The 19,501-nt window shown below is 40.9% G+C and overlaps 1 protein-coding gene across 1 annotated transcript in view; it reads right to left on the bottom strand.

The window, feature by feature from the left end:
* Positions 1–1,416: 1,416 nt before the first annotated feature.
* Positions 1,417–19,501, bottom strand: part of DCC (DCC netrin 1 receptor) — a 734,614-nt gene continuing 716,529 nt past the window's right edge. Inside the window, exons 28-29 of the mRNA XM_087715396.1 lie at positions 6,878–7,020; positions 1,417–2,048 (exon numbers count right to left, since the gene is read on the bottom strand). Of these exons, the coding sequence (XP_087571522.1) occupies positions 1,959–2,048; positions 6,878–7,020 (233 nt within the window). The 3' untranslated portion in view covers positions 1,417–1,958. The remainder of the gene's footprint in view (positions 2,049–6,877; positions 7,021–19,501) is intronic.

Genomic DNA, 19,501 nt, shown 5'->3' with positions numbered 1-19,501 from the left:
GGTTAAAACAGTGTAATAATTTCCTTGGTTGTTTAAAAAAAAACATTAGAAGGCTTTTGTCTTCGTGTTTTGTGCTGTTAGGGATATTATTTCTAATTCTATGATGCTAACGTGATGGTCCTATTGCTGTGATGTATGGAGACAACACCCCTGTCGTCTCCATACATCAAGAGGAGGTCTATATTACAGATGAATTCAGGTGGCCCTCAACACATATCACAATGCACTTCCATGATGGACATCCACCTACATCCCCATTGACCTGTGCAGCAGAACAAGGTCTTCTAAGGCCTGTTTCACATATTATTCTGGCTGTAGATCTGTGGTTGGGAAATTGAATGACTGGGGAACTTCTCACAGATTCCCGTGTTGCAAAAGGAAGGATCTATATGGCTTTGACACAACCCACACAAATAGATTGAGTAATCAACCTATTAACTGAGCCAGTATGAGCAGAATTAGAATACTAGAAATGGCTGGGAAGCCATTTCTTCTCCAAGAGAGGTAAGCACTTCTGTTTCTTATACTTAAGAGCATTTTTTTTCCAAGTTGGTTACTAGTTCATCCTTCCTCCCCAGCCTGGTGCCCATCTAAATATTGCAGAAAATTGCACCTCCAGATCTGCTTTTGTCAGTAAATGGGGGGGCTGCAAAATGCTTTGAATTCAAAACGCTTTGGACTTCAAAACACTGCTCTGTGTTTAGATGGTTGTTTTGATTTGGAACCAGAGGTCTCAGCCATTCCTGAAGAGCTTCAAACTCAAAACATCTGTTTTGAGTGCTGGACAAATGTCCTGAATGTGAAATGGGGATGTGGCATTGAAATAATCCTAGAATGGTCAGAACATCTTTTTTTGAATCCATAAGGGCCCATTTACCTATTTCACAGTCAAAATATTTTGCTCAGCTCTAAGAGCACCTGGGGATGATAATCCAGTTTCTTCTAATCCCTTTCCCATCTCTTCTAATCCCTTTCTTCTATAATTCAGCAGTATTAATCCTTCTGATACCCCTATCTGTTCTCTCTACAGCTGTTCTTTTTCCTATAGCTCCTTTTCTTATAGTTTAACCTTATTCTGGGGAACAATCGTGGGCTTATGGGACAGTTAGCCATATTTCTAAACCACGATACTCCAGCCTGGGTGCTCCTGTAACCTGTTATTGGTGCTAGAAATTGACTTGAAAAAAAAATCATTTGCCTAACTTCATTGGTATTAATTGGTGTCCTGAATAAATATTCAGACTTTACATTATTATTATTATTATTTTTTGACTGCGACACGTTCTTTTGACTCTTTAGGAAACCTAAGTTTAGCGAAAGGGAAGAACTGGTAGAGGGAACAGCTAGGAAGTCACAGAGATGGACAAGCACAAAGTTATAACACGTCCACTAAAGTTGCAGGCTTAGCGTGTAATGAGATTCATTGTTAGCAGAAGATAACCTCTTGAACGCCATGTACAGATTACCAAATTTTGCTAGTCTCTTAGAAAGATATGAAGCTTCCTTAAAGTTGCTCAGGGTTTCACTCCAGGAAGTAGATTGAAAATCCACTTTGAATTTGATTTAAGATGAAGATGGTGGCTTCTCCATGGGAGGGAGGGAGACCAGTGTTGATAGATAACAGCTACCAGAAGAAGGTAATGTGTGGAGCAGACCATTAGCATGATTCTTCCCTGCATGCTACATAGGCCAGTGGGACAGAACTGGCTACTTGGAGGCACTCAGCTTTTGTGCAGTGGGTTCTTGCTTCAGAGGATTGTTTTGCCATCTCTATTTCTGACTTCTGCTTGACTGATAAGCACACACAATGTTGTCTTGGTTGGGCGGGGGGGGGGGCGCGGTGAGATCCTCCTTCGAATGGGGTTCAGTGATGTACTGGTGGCCTTCATGGAGATGTGACTTTGGGTTGTGGTCTTTGTGAAAGGCTGGTATGCTGCAATGTTCCTGGGCAACTCCTTTTAGAAAGCGGAGCCTGTGATGGCATTAAGTTGCTTCATTAGCCCTTCCAAACTTGCCATTTGTTCACTAAGGTCATCCTGTTCATATACCTGTGGAGAAAGCAAGAAGCTAGTTTATTTTACTAAGATAAGATGGCGTGGCCCATTCACCCCCTCCCCACAGCATTAGGGTGAGTAACAAAGGCAACTCAATTACGTTTGTTTGGGATGTTTGCTCAAATAGGAGACGGAGGGGGAAAACATCAGCAAGAAGGGAGGCAGCAGAGATTGACAAAATTGGCAGGATGCATGGAGGGTAGTGGTGGTATTCACATTTTTTGTCAAGGTACTGAGGATTTAATAGCTGCCAGCTGATGTAAGGTTGTAAGCTGTATTGAGTATGCTGATGAATGTAAGGCAAGGCTAATTGCAATGAGGCTGATTCATTGCATCTATGGTATAACCCTTTTAAGACTCTGAAGGGAGGTCCACACAAGTCTATATATAGGTGGCTATTAGAGGGCATGTCTCTCTCTCAGCATGTATTCATTTCTCTCCTTGTGTCCGAGCTGTGTGGTAAGGGATTTTTATCTCTGCACATATATGTCTGTATATTTCTGTATATATAAACCACTGTTAATTGTCTTAAGGCTCTATGTGCTGTGCTATTGCTCCTGGGTTTATCACATAATACTAGTCATACTGCCAAAACTCTGACAATTTTTACTACCGGTTCTGTGGGCATCGCTTGATGGGCATGGCTTGGTGGTCGTGGCCAGGGAAGGAAACTGTAAAATCTCCATTCCATCCCCACTCCAGGGGAAGGTTACTGCATAATCCCCATTTCCTCCCGATCAGCTGGGACTCGGCAAGCAGAGAATAGACAGGGGCGGGGCCAGTTAGATATGGTTTTTACCGGTTCTCCGCACTACTGAAAATTTCTACTACCGATTCTCCAGAACTGGTCAGAACCTGCTGAATACCACCTCAGAGGTGGTATTCAGGTGGTATTCAGCATTTTGAAAGCCAATAATGTGACAGGACCAGCAAAGGTCCAATCACTCCATATTGCTTTGGGAAAACGGCTATCATGAGAAGATTTATTATTTATGGGTTATCTGTGTCAGGGATTGCATCCCAAAGAATATTGGGACCAAAACAAAACCCTTACCTTTGATTGCATTTATCATAAAGCACTTAAAATCATACACTAAAATGATCACGAGACACAGTGGCGCAGTGGTTGGAGTGTAGAACTGCAGGCTACTTCTGCTGCCTGCCGGCTGCCTGCAATTTGGCAGTTCGAATCTCACCAGGCTCAAGGTTGACTCAGCCTCCCATCCTTCTGAGGTGGGTAAAATGAGGACCCAAATTGCTGACTCTGTAAACCACTTAGAGAGGGTTTAAAACCACTCTAAAGTGGTATATAAGTCTAAGTGCAATTGTTATTGCTATCATGCTTCAGTCATTCACCTTTTTCCTTTCTATCACAAAATTATGACCTAATTTTTTGTGGGGAATGACTCTGTCAGTTGCATTCAAGTTATTGGGAAGTGACATCTGTTGTCCTGGAATCACAAGTTGTAATAGCAATAGCACTAAGACCTATATACCGCTTTAAGCCTTCTCTAAGTGGTTTACAGAGTCAACATACTGCCCCCAACATTCTGGGTCCTCATTTTACCCACCTAGTACTCTGAAATTAACACAAAATTCACACTTAGTTGGAGAAATGTTGAATGAAATGAGTGGAGTCAGTACATAAATCAGACTGCACAGAATTGGGCTGTACAATAATTGTTTTGCCCAATGTTTCTCAACTGTGGCAACTTTAAGATGTCTGGACTTCCCAGAATTGCCCAGCCAGCCATGGTTTTACCTATTGAAAGCAATTGAATAGCCATCAGAACATTCTAAAAGTGATGCTGGGCTGGAGAGGGAGTTTAATTAGCGGCAGTTTGATTGACACATCAATTTGGGTGGACAAAATGATCATCAAAGGAGGCTTCAACTGAGTCATTTCATCTTGTGCTTCTAACGAATGATGAGATCCATTTCCATTCAGCTAGCCTTTCTGCTATGGAGCAAAGGGTATTTTTTCCTCCTGAACGTTCATGCTTAAAAGCTCCTTTTCTTATCTGGATCAGAGCGCCACAGCCACTCCGTTCTCATGCTTTGATCTGCACTGTTGCTTTGAGGTAACAATTGGCTTCCTCTGTGTGTGTGTTTTTTGGTCAAAGCTTTGTTGAATCAAACTTTGGAGTTTGGGGTTCCTACTATAAGAGCCAAGGTGGCGCAGTGGTTAAATGCAGCACTGCAGGCTACTGCTAGATCAGCAGGTCAGCGGTTCAAATCTCACCGGCTCAGGGTTGACTCAGCCTTCCATCCTTCCGAGGTGGGTAAAATGAGGACCCAGATTGTTGGGGGCAATATGCTGACTCTCTGTAAACCGCTTAGAGAGGCCTGAAAGGCCTATGAAGCGGTATATAAGTCCACTGCTATTGCTATTGCTATTGCTATTGCTACTATATGTTGGTATGGTCAGTATAATAGGCAAAGTTTCATCAGGTCTACTCAAAAGTAGCTCACTAATGATGAGTGTCCTTTGGTGAGAAATGGATTCCTCCATGGAAAGAAAGAATGAATGAAAGAAAGGAAGAGGGGGAGGGAGGAGGGGAAAGGAGGAAGGGAGAAAGTAAAGGAAGAAGGGAGGAAGGGAAGGGGAAGTGAGGAAGGGGAGGGGAGGGAGAGAGAGAGAGAGGGAAGAAGGAAGGGAAAGGGGAAGGGAGGAAGAGAAGGGAAGGGCGGGAAGGAAGGAAGGAAAGAAGGAGGAAGGAAGGAAGGTACTATCTACCATTTACTTGATTACCGTTCCTTTCTATTGCCCATATTTCAGCATTTTTTCCTCAGCAGTCTATGAGGAAATGCTGACTTGCAGACATATTCTACACATATTTATTGAAACTGTAAAGACTTACATGATATTACCTTTTTATTGTGAATAGGTTTTGTAATATTTTATCTTTTTAATATTGTAAAAACTGCCCAGAATTACCCTGCGGCAAGAAGGGTGGTCAATAAATTTAATATTGATATTAATATAAAAAGCAAGCCATCTGGCAGGACCCAGAGAGAATCTGGAATGGTTTGGGATCTAATTTCTTTTCTGTTTCTAATTTCTGTTTCTCATTTGTACATAGGAACATCTTAGATATATATTTTCCGCACTGCTGATTCCCAATAGTGTCTTTAACTTAGAAAAAGCAGAAAAAGATTTTTTTCCCTTATGCTGCTTGAGTGCATCTTCATCAGAAAAAGGTTTATAGAAAATGCTAAGAATCATCAAACTAATCTGGACAGACTTCGGTCTTCTTTTCCAAGTTTTAAAAACAGTTTTTAATTGGAAGTTTAAATATGATTATACACAATTTCTACACACAGCCTCCTGCCAATTAGAAGAGGATGAAAGCTATTTTTTTTTAAAAAAACAGACCTTTCTTTATGTGACTTTCAGCAGAAAAAAATGTTTTTATATAATAATGTAACTTTACAATTTAAAAGATTAAAAACTAATACAAACTAAAACATAAAGGAATAAAAACAAAACAAAAACAGAAAGGGCAGAAAAAGAAAAAAATGTAAAAATAGTAAAGAGAAAAAAATAAAAATATAGTAATGAAAACAAAACAAATATATAAGGAAATGAGTTCACAACAACTACAAACTATATTATTAAATTATCACCTTACCTTAACTTACAGTTAATGACTTCTTTCTATATTTCATCTATTTTCTATAAGCAAATCTTTAAAGCCTCATTTAGTCCATGAAAGATTACCAGAGATAACATGTCTGTTTTACACAATCAAATAAAGTACTTTATATTCCTTCCTTTTACTTGATCTATAATCCCATTAAATAGACTCCTAGAGCTGGATTCCTTTCCATTTTTTTGACCCTTCTCACAAAATCCTTCAAAATCTTGACTAGTTTCCTTTGTACATCCAATATAAGAAGGTTGTTCAGGTGACTATTTTGGTTTGTTACTTCCCATATTTTTCAGACTATAGGATGCACCGGACTATAAGACGCACCATGATTTTGAAGAGGGTTTTTTTTTTAAAAAAAAAGAGAGAGAGAGGTTTTGCACTCTGCAGGCTTCCCAAACCCTCTGCATGCCTTGTTTTTTTGCAAAAAAACCCACCCCAAAACAAAAGGGGGGCATGCAGAGCTTTGGGCAGCTTGTACAGTGCTCCTGGGGCTGGGGGGGGGGCTAAAAATGAGCAAACAAATTTACGACAATTCAACAATTCCCAGCCAACATGGACATTACTGAAAGTTGGAGTTGAAACCCAACTCCTCTGGATGCCACCTCCATTGGACTACAGTGCTAACAACTTTAACAGACTCCAGAGTGATGTACAAACCTTTGGAGGCATTGACGCAAAACCACTGAAGTTATTCCAAGATCCAATGTGGTGCAATTAAGTGGATTAAGTGTTGGACATGGAGTGAGTAGAACCTAGGTTTAAGTGCCCCTTAAGATTTTAAGCTATAAAATCTCATTTGTGGGAACGTTGGGACAGTCACTCTCTCAGCCCAACCTATCTTATAGATTTGATGTTGTAAGGGAAAAAAACAAAACAAGAGAAAGGAGTATTGTGAATACCATCTTAAGATCTTGAATGAAAGATGAGACACAAAACCTCCTTCGGTTTATCTGATCAGTTCATATTTTAAACCAGCTAAGATCCTCATTTGAAATGGAGAAAAGACAGGAGGAGAAGAAGAAAGAAGAAGCAAAATGAATGAGTAGGGTGATGAGGTTTGCAATAATATCTGGTTTTGAGAACTGTACTTTTTTTTCACAAGAATGCACCCAGACTAAATAGGAAAATGCAATAAAATTCCCAAAGCCATCTTATTGAGAGTTTTCTTACATTAGCAGGATCTTCTGTTTGTTTGTGACCTTCTTCTGTGGCTTCTGGAGCTGTTGGTACCGAAACAGGTAGCAGAGGTGATCGTGCTTTTCCAGCTAGTCCAAGGGATGCTGTCTTAACCTGAGCCTTGGGAAGATTGGGCGCTGCAATAGGAAGGGGCAAACCATTTCAATATTACTTGTGACAGGAAGACACAAAACGGGTGAAAGCAACATGAGCAAATTTACTGGTGCATGTTCTTCCTGAATCTTGCTTTTCAGATCACTATTTTCTTCCCAAGAGTCTCATGGAAACACAATAAAACCTTCAGTAATGAATGAGGTGTAATGAAGTATATTGTCTCGGTTTTGGACTTACTTACCACATATCTGAAAGGATGATGACCATCAATTGAAGGTGATCTCCCTCTCCTTCAGCAAGGGAGAACAGATGAAAAACAAAAACAAACCCACCCATCTGTGAAATGCCTGTTACCCCCACCTTGTTTGAAAACTGAAACAAAAACTGAACAACAATAGACTTTTCCTCCACTCCAATAAACCGTGTGTATACATATATGTATCAGTGGTGGGTTCTAGCCGGGTAGTAGCCGGGAGCAGCGACCACCGTATTGGTACAGTGGCTCATTTGGCCCACCTGCTGCCCACGTTCCATAGCTGTTTATAATGGGACCGGCCAATTGTGCATGCGTACACAGTGTGCGTGCCTGACGTCCAGCCCCTTGCACAGCATACCAATTGCAATGGGATCTGGAACCCACCACTGGTATATATATATACTTCAATATATTCTAACTGTAGAGAGTAAGGAAGCTGATATTGATGGAGATATGGAGAGGCTGTTGCCGAGTCAGAAGGGACCAAAGTATATCTAAAGTTTAGAACAGAGAGATAATAACAACAACAGAAGCTGCCCAATTCACTTATCTATAAGAAGGTGTAAGAGATATTCTACAATCAGATTTACAAGATTCTGTTATAATAGCCAGTATTAACAAAAGTAGTTTTAACTTTCTTGGGGAGTTGATTTCCCTCTGGTAAGGGGGGAAATCCAACAATTATGTTTGGTCCACACATTTCCCCCCTATAAATAAATACCTGGGCAATGCCGGGTTATCAGCTAGTAATTGAATAAGCTCAGGAGTGCTTCACTCCACCCATGAAAAGTTCACTGATGTTCCAAAAGTAAATTCTCTTCCTTCCAAGGAAATCTGAACTGGTCGGAAAAAAATGCAGGGGATGTTCTCCTTGGAAAACTATCCACTGAAGAAGAGAATGGAAGAGTTTGATAAAATAATAAAAGACAGCCCTACCTGATAATGACTGGGAGAATTAGTTACTTCTTTCACCTGCAGACAGACAGTGAAATAGGGATTCCAGCTCAGTGAAGAGATGCCTCCACACCTCTATTGGTTCTCAAACCCCCAGAAACAGTTTAAAGAGATTCATCTTTGTTTTCATGCAGTCAACATGGAAGACTGCACTCTTCCAGTGAACTAGTTATATAATTGGGATATAGTTGGTCATTGAGTTGCTGTTGTCCAACTAGTAACCGTGCAATCTCTTTGGGGTGGCAGCTGATCCATTCCCTTGCCAAACACAAAACACCAACAGTTGAAAGAGAACAAAATACTGCACGCCGGCAAACATGAAAAAAAATCAGAAGAGTCAAATATTCCATTCTGGTGGGAAAACTCAATGAATCTAAAATTGAAATTTTTGTGAATACTTGTACTGTGCTTCAGCCAATGCCCAAATAAATAACAGAATAACAAAACAGAGTTGGGACCTTGGAGGTCTTCTAGTCCAACCTCCTGCTCAAGCAGAGCTCCTATGCCATTCCAGACAATGGCTGTCCAGTCTCTTTTTAAAAACTTCCAGTGATGGAGCATCCATAATGTCTGAAAGCAAGCCATTCCACTGGTTAATTGTTCTTACTATCAGGAAGTTTCTCCTTAGTTCTAGGTTGCTTGTCTCCTTGATTAGTTAAATAATTAGTTAAATACACCAGCTCAGCAAGGTACCGTATGATTATGATGCTAATTCTAAAGTTGGCCAAAATCCCCCCCACCTCTTTTGAAATGCCCTAAAAGTCTATATTTCTGCCAGGTGTTAACAGACTGAGTAATTGCATGGAAAAAGCAAAGTCGAAACTTTACGCTGATTTCCTATTGCTAAAAATTAGGTGTCTGCTTTGCTTGATTTTTAATTAAATGCTAAAGCACAGGGGGTTGCTTCAACAAAGACTCAACAGTATTAAAAGCAAATGGAAGACACATATATTACAGGGCCACCTTTAAGTAGCTTGTCACAAACAAGAATTTTTTTCTGCACTCCTGGATCCCTTTGAAAGCCAAGGTTTTAAAAAAAGAAATGAAAAAGCCAGGGGAAACCAAGAAAAGAAAGAATCTCAAAGAACTCTTCAGAAGATACTAGGCTTTGCACTATTGATAGGGGGAAAAAAGACTTCTGTAGTAACTGCTTCCGTCCAACTTCAACTTCTTCAAAGAAAGAACAGAAGATGCATTGATTCAAGATGATGTTATGTGCAAGTGTGCATGCTTGCTTTTTTAAGTGGTACAATCTAATAATAATAAAGGACTTATCTAGACATTTTGAAAACCTTTTGATGCTCATAATTGCTCCTGCTCTCCTAGCCTAAGATCAAAGTTGCAGAATTCATTTTGCAATAATCTATATATTAACAACATATAGGAAGACTCTTTGATGATCCTGAGAATCTACTCAGCCCAACCTTGCTCACTTTAACCCAAGAGATGCCTTCAGAAAGATTGGTAGCAGGAAAATGACAGATATACCTCTTCTTCTGATGTGTGTCCCCCCCTGCCCCAAGAAAAAAAAACTAACATTGAGACTATTAGAAGGGAGCTGCTTTGCATTCACTTCGCTTGCCAATACGTTTATGGATTCATTTTAAAATTATAGTTATTATTCCGTAGAGAAACACATGGCATAGTGCCAGGTTAAACATAGTCTGATTCTGCCCATCCTGTGAAGGCATCTAGTGAGACTTTGCTCCAGACACAGCTTAGTTTAAGGAGAGAAGGAAGATGGATCAAAAGGTAGCCTTCTCAGTGGTTGCCATAATAGAATATTGTGTCTCCAGAGTACGGCTTGTACCCACAGTTCAGGAAAGGATTCAAAGCCACTTTCGTAAAACAAGCATTCAATGCCTTGCGGTGAGTTTTAGGGCAGTCTCTTCTTCTGGCTATGTTTTAAATATTCTAATTTCAAGGCCTTTTGATGTGGGTGAAGACGGAGAGTGCAAAATTTGGCTTGAAACTCAAAATTAAGAAAACTAAGATCATGGCATAAGGCCCTCTCAATTGCTGGCAAATAGATGCATATTAGTCAAGGCATATTAGTCAAGGCATATTAGTCAAGGCTCGTGGCACGACAAAACCGCGCTCGTCAAAATCGCGGTGATAAAATCGCGGCACTAAAGCCGTGACGTCATCACCGCGCATCATCACCGTGATGTCATCACCGCGCATCATCACCGCGCATCATCACAACAGCGCGGCAACAGAAGGGCGCTTTAAAACAGTGCCGCGGCAGAAAGCCGGTTTCAATTAAGGTAAGGGTTAGGATTAGGTTTAGGGGGTTGTTTTATGGTTAGGTTTAGGGTTAGGGTTAGGGTTAGGGTTAGGGTTAGGGTTAGGGTTAGGGTTAGAGTTAGGTTTAGGGTTAGGTTTAGGTTTAGGGTTAGGGTTAGGGTTAGGGTTAGGGTTAGGTTTAGGGTTAGGTTTAGGTTTAGGTTTAGGTTTAGGGTACTGAGTGCTTGGGAATGCGCGGATTTGCCCTCCGTGATTATGTCATCGCGGTAGGGTCGTGTTTTTCCTTAGCGCTTAGAATGGCGTGAATTAGTCTTCACGCTTATGTCTCCGTGGATAAGGGCTTCGCGGATTTGTGGTGGAACCGTCAAGGCTCTGGTTTTCCCAGTTGCAATGTATGGCTGTGAAAGTTGGACCATAAGGAAGGCTGAGCACCAAAGAATTGAGGCCCTTGAGCTATGGAGAAGACTCCTGCAAGTCCCTTGGACTGCAAGGCGTTCCAACTGGTCAGACCTAGAGAAGATCAACCCTGACTGCTGCAGGCATGAAGCACTCTCTCATAGAATCGGTAGGAAAAGATTTGGAATCTGGCTCTAGACTTCAAGATGGCCAAGACAGTTGCTCTCAAAGTGTCATTCTACTCTTAATTAAACATGAATGTTAGTGAGTTGATGTAGTACATTGTATGACATACTGGGTTAATTTTTGTGTACAGGACAGATTCTGCTTGTGGTCACATAGACAGCAGCAGAAACAAATAAATGATCTGCCACCATCTTTTCCTAGATGGTTTTCTAGATACCCAATCCCAGTAGAAATGGATTTTTGGGTGGTGTTTGATCAAAGATCTAATAAGTTACAATACTGCCCAACTTTTTTAAAAAAATCAACCAAGACCATTTAACTGCAAGTGAAAGAATGACAACATCAACAATTGCTAAAGACCTGCAGTATTTGTTTTGGGATGGATTTTTTTTTAAAGAGAAAGCATCTTTCTCTGGAGCAGCCCCAGCTGGTTGGACCAGGGCCAGCTAGCATACACAAATAGAATAAACAGCACAAATAGAATAAACTCAACTCCAACCTTTATGTTACTTTTTTTCCCCTTTTGTTTTTGTTTTGTTTGCAGTTAATTAAACTTCTGTGGAACAAGTGACAAGAATCCTCCCTCTTTGCCTGTCCCCAAACAAATCAGTCATGCAAAATCCATTTAGATCTGGCACAGAAAATGGACGGCAAAATAAGGTTTGAGCATAACTGCCTGGCATGAAGAATGCCCACACCTGTGAATCTCTGGGTTGCTGTGGATAAGGGAAGGGAAGCTATGTCAGTCATATGGAACTCATTAATTAATACAATTGTGCCTTAAAGAGCTAAGAGCTCAGCAAAAAGGCAGATGGCTCCATTTGGGCATTGCTGATGAGAAACCAACGATGCTAATTAAGGCTCCCCCTCTAGACAGGGATCAGCAGCAGGTGAACATGAAAGCTTGGAAACTGAAGTGAAGGAAAACTTCAGAAAGGAGCCCACACCGACTCAATAATGCTCAAGAAATCACTTCATCCTTGCAAATTGGAGCAGAGTTCAGCAGTGGAAACTGAGGCTCAGAAAAAGCATCAGAATAACAGAGTTGGGACCTTGGAGGTCTCCTAGTCCAGCCCTTGCCTAAGCAGGAAACCCTATAGCAATAGCAGTTAGACTTATATACCGCTTCATAGGGCTTTCAGCCCTCTCTAAGCAGTTTACAGAGTCAGCATATCGCCCCCATAGTCTGGGTCCTCATTTCACCCACCTCGGAAGGATGGAAGGCTGAGTCAACCTTGAGCCGGTGAGATTAGAACCGCTGAACTGCAGATAACAGTCAGCTGAAGTGGCCTGCAGTACTAAACCCTAACGACTGCACCACCTCGGCTCTTCATCACTGTACCAGTGATGGCCAACCTTTTAGACACCTAGTTCCCAAACTGCGTGCGCATACCCAAACTTAAAGGTGCACATTCACATGTGTGAATACATGCATGTGTGGACATGCACATGCTTGCATGGACATGCATGGACATGTGTGGACATGCACGGACATGCATGCATGCATGCCCAGCAGAGACCCGAAGACCAGCTGGCCGGTGAGAGGCGGGGCATCCCAACACCAACAGCGCAGCAAGAGGTGAGATCTTTTTCTTTCATGAGCTTCTGTTTCGTCGTTTGCAGGGAAACAGAAGCTCACGAAGGAAACGCCACGGAGATCTGACCTGGGGTGACGGCTCTGTGTGCCACCTGTGGCACACGTGCCATAGGTTTGCCATCACAGCCCTATACCATTCCAGACAAATGGTTTTCAGTCTCTTCTTAAAAACCTCCAGCATTGGAGAACCCATGATGTCTGATTAATTGTTCTGTCAGGAAGTTTCTCTTTAGTCCTAGGTTGCTTCTCTCCTTGTTTAGTTTCCATCTATTGCTTCTTATTGCTCTCCTACCTTCAGATGCCTTGGAGAATAGGTTGACTCCCTTTTCTATGTGGCAACCCCTTAGATATTGGAAGACTGCTATCATGTCTCCCTAGTCCTTCTTTTCATTAAACTAAACATACCCAAATCTTGCCCTAATCAACTTTGTTCTTCTTCTCTCCACTCTTTCTAGAGTCTCAACATGTTTTTTTTTTATATTATGGCAACCAAAACTGGATACAGTATTCCAAATGTGGTCCTTCTAAGGCATTATAAAGTGGTATTCCAGGGAGCTTGATTCTATCCCTCTTTTAATGCAGCCTAGGACTGTGTTGGCTTTTCATTTTCAGTTGCCACGATATTTGGTTGCCACGATATTAAAAAAAGACATGTTGAGACTCTAGAAAGAGTGCAGAAAAGATGCCAGGGGGAGAACAAAACTGGAGAGGGCTCCAGGCAGCAATGTGTTCTTTACACCCTCATCAATGACTTGGTGAGGGGATAGATGGGGAACTCATTAAATTTGCACCAAGCTGGCAGGAATAGCCAACATTCCAGAAGATAGGCTTAAGACAGAGAAGGATCTTTTTTATTTTATTTTATTTTATTTTATCAATTTCATATATACATTCACAATTATATGATCTCATAACTGTTATTAATAATATGTATTTATAACAATTTTTCCCTACTGTTGACAATATACTTGAAGATTGCTTTTTTATCATCCCATAGATCCATCTTATCTTACAACAGTCCTACTTCTTCTTCCCTCCCTCCCTCTTTCCTTCCCTCGTTCCTTCTCTCCTACTCCCCTTCCTTCCCTCCCTCCTTCCCCTTCCCTCATTCTCTCCTTCCCTCTTTCCTTCCCTCCTTCCTTCCTTCTCTCCTTTTCTCCTTCTCTCCTTCCTTTCCCCCTTCCTTTCCTCCTTCCTTCCCCCCTTCCTTCTCTCCTACATTCCCTCCTTCCTTCCCTCCTTTCTTCTCTCCTTCCTTCCCTCCTTCCTTCCCTCCTTGCTTCCTTCCCTCTTTCCCTCCCTCCTTCCTACCCCCCTTTCTTCTCTTTCTTCTCTCCTTCCTTCCTTCCTCCTCTCCTTTCCCTTCTCTCCTTCCCCTTCCTCCCCTTTATCCTTCCCCTCTTCTTCCCATTCCTCCCCTCTTTCCTACTGACAGAGAAGGATCTTGACAGACTTGAACATTGGGTGCTCATCTAACAAAATGAAATTCAATGGTGAAAAAAATCAGGTTCTACATTTAGGCAAGAAAAACAAAATGCACAGGTACAGTATAGGTGGTACCTTGCTCAGTAGTAGTTAACTGTGAGAGGGATCTTGGAGTCCTAGTGGACAACCATTTAAATATGAGCCAGCCACGTGCAGCAGCTGCCAAAAAACAAAAACAAAAAACACCCCACATTTCCTATCTTCCAGCTATGTTTACTTATGTAAGTTACGTGATTATGAATCAGAAACGAACATGGAGAAGTAATTAGAAATCCCAGATTGGGAGTTGGGAAAATGCCAAGGTTGGTCAGCACCAACACAGCATGACCTCAGCAGCCAATGCTACTATGAGTCTTATTTGCTTTGCTGGGTTAATAAATGTTACATTCCCTCATTAGTTTTATGATTTATGAATGCCAGGTACAAACCTGGGCTTGTTACTGGAATACAGAATTTCACAAAGACATGCCAACATGACGATCTGGTTGTCAGATGTACCACCATCCCCTCCCAATTTCAGCCTCCATGCTGCAAAATAATCAGCTGTTGATTATTCTCAAATCTTTATGCCAATGGGGGCTTATTTTGAAGAGGATATTTTGAGGCAAAATGTAATTTCAGAAAATCAGAATCCCAGGTTACTTGATTGTCTGGGTTTTGGGACAATGTTTGCATATTCTCCATGAGGGCTGAATTTTGCACACAGGAAGTCCTAAGCTTCTTCTGGAATCAGTGCAGATAAAACCTTCTCCAATAGCAAGGAGGACAATATCTGTCAGAAATGACACAGAGCTCCTTGGATAAGAATGGCCAGAAGTGGGGAATTGAACCTCTGCAATTTAATAGTATGATGGGTATCGTGACACAATGAATGGAAACGAACCAATAGCAATAGCAGTTAGACTTATATACCGCTTCATAGGGCTTTCAGCCCTCTCTAAGTGGTTTGCAGAGTCAGCATATTGCCCCCAACAATCCGGGTCCTCATTTTACCCACCTTGGAAGGATGGAAGGCTGAGTCAACCCTGAGCCGGTGAGATTTGAACCGCCGAACTGCCAAACTAGCAGTCAGCTAAAATAGCCTGCAGTGCTGCATTCTAACCACTGTGCCACCTTGGCTCTCTGAACCAAGAAGAGAAGCAACTTAGAACTAAGGAGAAATTTCCTAAAGGCGAGAACAATTAACCATTAGAATAGCTTACCTCCAAAAGTTGTGGGTCCTCCATCACTGGAGGTTTTCTTTTTTTTTAAAAAAAAAAGTTTTTTTTAAAATTTTTCTTTCCCATACATACATTCACAAATATACATTCTCATAAATATTGTTAATATTATGTGTTATCCTTTAAGATTTATAATTCCATTCTTCCCCTAAAGATTTAATAGTATAATCAAGGTTGCTTCCCTGCCATCCCGTACATCCATCTCGTTTTACAACAACCCTACATCTTCTTCCCTCTTATTTTCTCCCACCCTTCCTTCTTCTTTACTTTCTTCTTTCCTCCTCTCTTTTCCCTTTTCTTCTTCCCCTTCCTCTCCTACTCTTACTACCCACTGGAGGTTTTCAAAAAGGGACTGGAGAACCATTTATCTGAAATGGCATAGGGTCTCCTGCTTGACCAGGAAGTTGGACTACAAGACCTCCAAAGTTTCTTCCAACTCTGTTATTCTATGCTTTATATTCTATGAATCAAGTAAAAGACAATTTCTGTATTTTGTTTGTATACATTCAGTGCACATTCTCTGATTAAAACATCCATTTCCACTGTAGAGCCTTAAAGGTGAGGTTTTAATTTGCACACAGATTTATCTGTTCTTGCATCTTCAGACCAATATGCCACTGAACTTTAGATATTATTTGAAATTTAGTGTTGTTTGCATTTATAATAGGGGACAGTGCATATGAATATAATGTCCAGAAATAAGTTGTACTATTCGGTGAAATTGTTGGCAAAGACAGCACATTCAGTATTCGGCGTAAAGAGGGTTAGGCATAATTAGAAAAATGTGGGCTAACAAACTTTGCAAATCTCTTCTTAAAAATTTAGCACTCAACAAAAGAAACTTGATGATTTGAAGCAACCTATTTTCTCAGCTCTTTCAAGAAACAGAAAAATACTGAGATCCTGAAACTGCTGACTTTACCAGGGGAGTTTATGAGCTATATGGAAAACAAAAAACAAAAGGAGAGGCAATAATCACATTTTTTTTAAAAAAATGCATGAAATAATCCATGTCATTGTGGGGGGAAATGTGCATTTTGATTGTCTCTTTATCTACCAAATATTGCAGCTGTAGGGAAACTTCACTTGTAAAACTGATTTCTGATTAATACTTTGAGACGATGGCTTAAATTTCTTATAACAGCTGCAAACGGTAAGGATTGGTCTCTAAAAAAGGCAATTCACCTGTAGCTCTGCTGCTCCTTTCCTCCCATCTCTCTCTAGGCTCATCAGAGAGAAGGTGGAATAGTCAGGACAATGTACTTTGAATTTAAATGAAGAAGATGTACTTGAGAGCTGGAATTAACTAATTGGGGATTTAGATCTGGAGAGATCAAGGCGACATGAGCAACTGAGCTGTCTACTAATAGACCTGAGCCAAAATTTCTTGGAAGTACTTTTCTTGTTCCTTTTCCTTTGTTGAACTTTGATGACCACAGCATTCTGCTAAGTGCTGGTATCCAAGTTAAAGCATCCACAACCGTAAAATCTAGCCTTTCTCAACACCGTTAGAAAAAAAGAAAGGCCTTTTTCTGAATGGGAAATGGAAGAAGCAGCCATAACCTTCTGGATATAATGCTTCAGAACACTCCCCAGCATCCATAGTGGATGGAAATATAGGAGATATGGAAAATGATGCCCTTTCTCATTACCCCTTCATTTACAAGCACCCAAATCTATCAGCAGTGGTTTTCACTTATTTTTGCCACTGGCTTGCCCCCCGTGCGCACACCTTCTGTGCATGCACCCAGCCTTCTGCGCATGCGCTTTGCTCACACGTGTGCCTTCAGTGCATGAGCCTGGCCTAAAAACGTGGCTAAATAGGATGGCATAGCGCTGGGGCAGCCGACCCCCGATCTCCGCTATGGGTGGTGCAGTGGTTAAATGGAGCACTGCAGACTACTTCAGCTGACTGCAGTTCTGCAGTTCGGCTGTTCAAATCTCACCAGCTCAAGGTTGACTCAGCCTTCCATCCTTCCGAGGTGGGTAAAATGTGGACCCGGATTGTTGGGGGCAATATGCTGACTCTGTAAATCGCTTAGAGAGGGCTGAAAGCCCTATGAAACGGTATATAAGTCTAACTGCTATTGCTATTTCTAAACCAGTCCAAACCAGCTGAATACTACCTCTGAAATCTATCCTATATTTTCTCCATGTGCAATAACATCTCCCCTTTTCTTTCTCACACACAAATATTCCCACAGCTACAATGCTTTTCTCTTTCCTCACTCACTACCCATTTTGCTTTTCTCCATTTTTGCCAATTGAGTAGGTAGGAAAAGATGCACATCCAAAATGGGGGGGGGAGGTGTTCCTTCTAATTAGACAAGACAGAAAACACACCAAGATCGGCTAATTCTACTTTATTGTAAGGCCATGTTAACAGAACCTTGAAAATATGAAAGTTTAAATCTCGCCCATTGTCTCTCTCTCTTTTTTTAAACTGCCTGATAAGTTAGGGCCGATCTTTTCTAAGCTTCTTTCTTTGCCCATTCCTCCCTTGTGGGCTCCTCCTCCTTCACCTACAAATATTTTCTACTATTGGTAAGATTTCTCCCTGGTCCTTTTAGATCATCCGGGTGCTCCTCTGATCATCTTTTGTCTGGTCATATGACCCCAAGTCCAAATTAAGGGCTGAGATGCAACCAACCACCGCATTTATTTTCTAAGAATTCCTATGAGGTTTGTGTGCAGTCCAAAATAAATCAGGTCGATGCAAATTGCTGAACACATTATATCACAACTGATGCACCTGCAGGAGCCTGTGTTCCTTTGTCCAGGGGTGGGATTCTACTGGTTCAAACTGGTTTGGGTAAAGTGGTAACTCTGGCTATCAGATGGGAGTGAACCAGTTTGCTCTGAAGTGGGCCCAGCCACCTGCCCCTGCACTATATTCACCTATATTTCCTTTTCCGAAGCCCAGCAGCTGATTGACGCACCAGAGTGGATTGCTGTACCTCAGCTGTTTCCCTCGCTATCAGGAATGCCGAGGGGTGAGTTTTCTGTAAAATGTACATACATATACAGAATGCAAAGCGCAAGCTCAACCTTTTTAAATCAGTAGGACCCCACCCCTTTATATATCTGTTCACCCTATTTATTGAACAGAACTGAGTGTCTCCATCTTAGGAGAAATGACTAATTGAATTTTAAGTTTTAGTGCCAGTGGGGTTTAGTTAAAAGATGTTCCTCTTGATGTAAGGGATTTTAGGGCTTCTGTTTGCTGTCAGAAGAGGATTGTTTAGTAATGGCTAGCATATGTTTGAAGCAAGAACATGGTTTTTAAAAGTTTCATTGGTTGCTGCAATTCCTATCTGTCAAGTCAAGGATTTAATCATCTTTAGAATACAGAGCAGCAGGAGATAATCTCAACACTTCCAAACATCTCCACCCATTATGCTCTACTTTATTCTGCTTCATCCTATTCACTTCTATTTTATTCTGCTCTATTCTATTTCACTCTATTCTATTCCACTCTATTCTATTCCATTCCATCCTATTCCATTACGTTCTACTCTATTCTGCCTCATCCTATTCACTTCTATTTTATTCTGCTCTATTCTATTCCACTCTATTCTATTCCATCCTATTCCATTATGCTCTACTCTATTCTGCTTCATCCTATTCGGCTCTATTTTATTCTGTTCTATTTTATTCTGCTCTATTCTATTTCACTCTATTCTATTTCTCTCTATTCTATTTCTCTCTATTCTATTTCTCTCTATTCTATTTCTCTCTATTCTATTTCTCTCTATTCTATTTCACTCTATTCTATTTCTCTCTATTCTATTTCTCTCTATTCTATTTCACTCTATTCTATTTCTCTCTATTCTATTTCACTCTATTCTATTCCATTCCATCCTATTCCATTATGCTCTACTCTATTCTGCCTCATCCTATTCAGCTCTATTTTATTCTGCTCTATTATATTTCACTCAATTCTATTTCACTCAATTCTATTTCACTCTATTCTATTTCTCTCTATTCTATTCCACTTTATTCTATTCCATCCTATTCCATCCTATTCCATTATGCTCTACTCTATTCTGCCTCATCCTATTCGGTTCTATTTTATTTTGCTCTATTCTATTTCACTCTATTCTATTCTGCTCCATTCTATTCTGTTATGCTTTCAACTCAGTTTGCTTGAGTTAATAAAGATT

Source organism: Thamnophis sirtalis, unplaced genomic scaffold (assembly GCF_051295495.1).
Source record: "Thamnophis sirtalis isolate CommonGarterSnake01/CBP01778 unplaced genomic scaffold, rThaSir2_p1.2 scaffold_5, whole genome shotgun sequence".
NCBI lineage: Eukaryota > Metazoa > Chordata > Lepidosauria > Squamata > Natricidae > Thamnophis > Thamnophis sirtalis.
The sequence above is the reverse complement of the archived record's forward strand: the minus strand, read 5'-3'. Positions and strand labels throughout refer to the sequence as shown.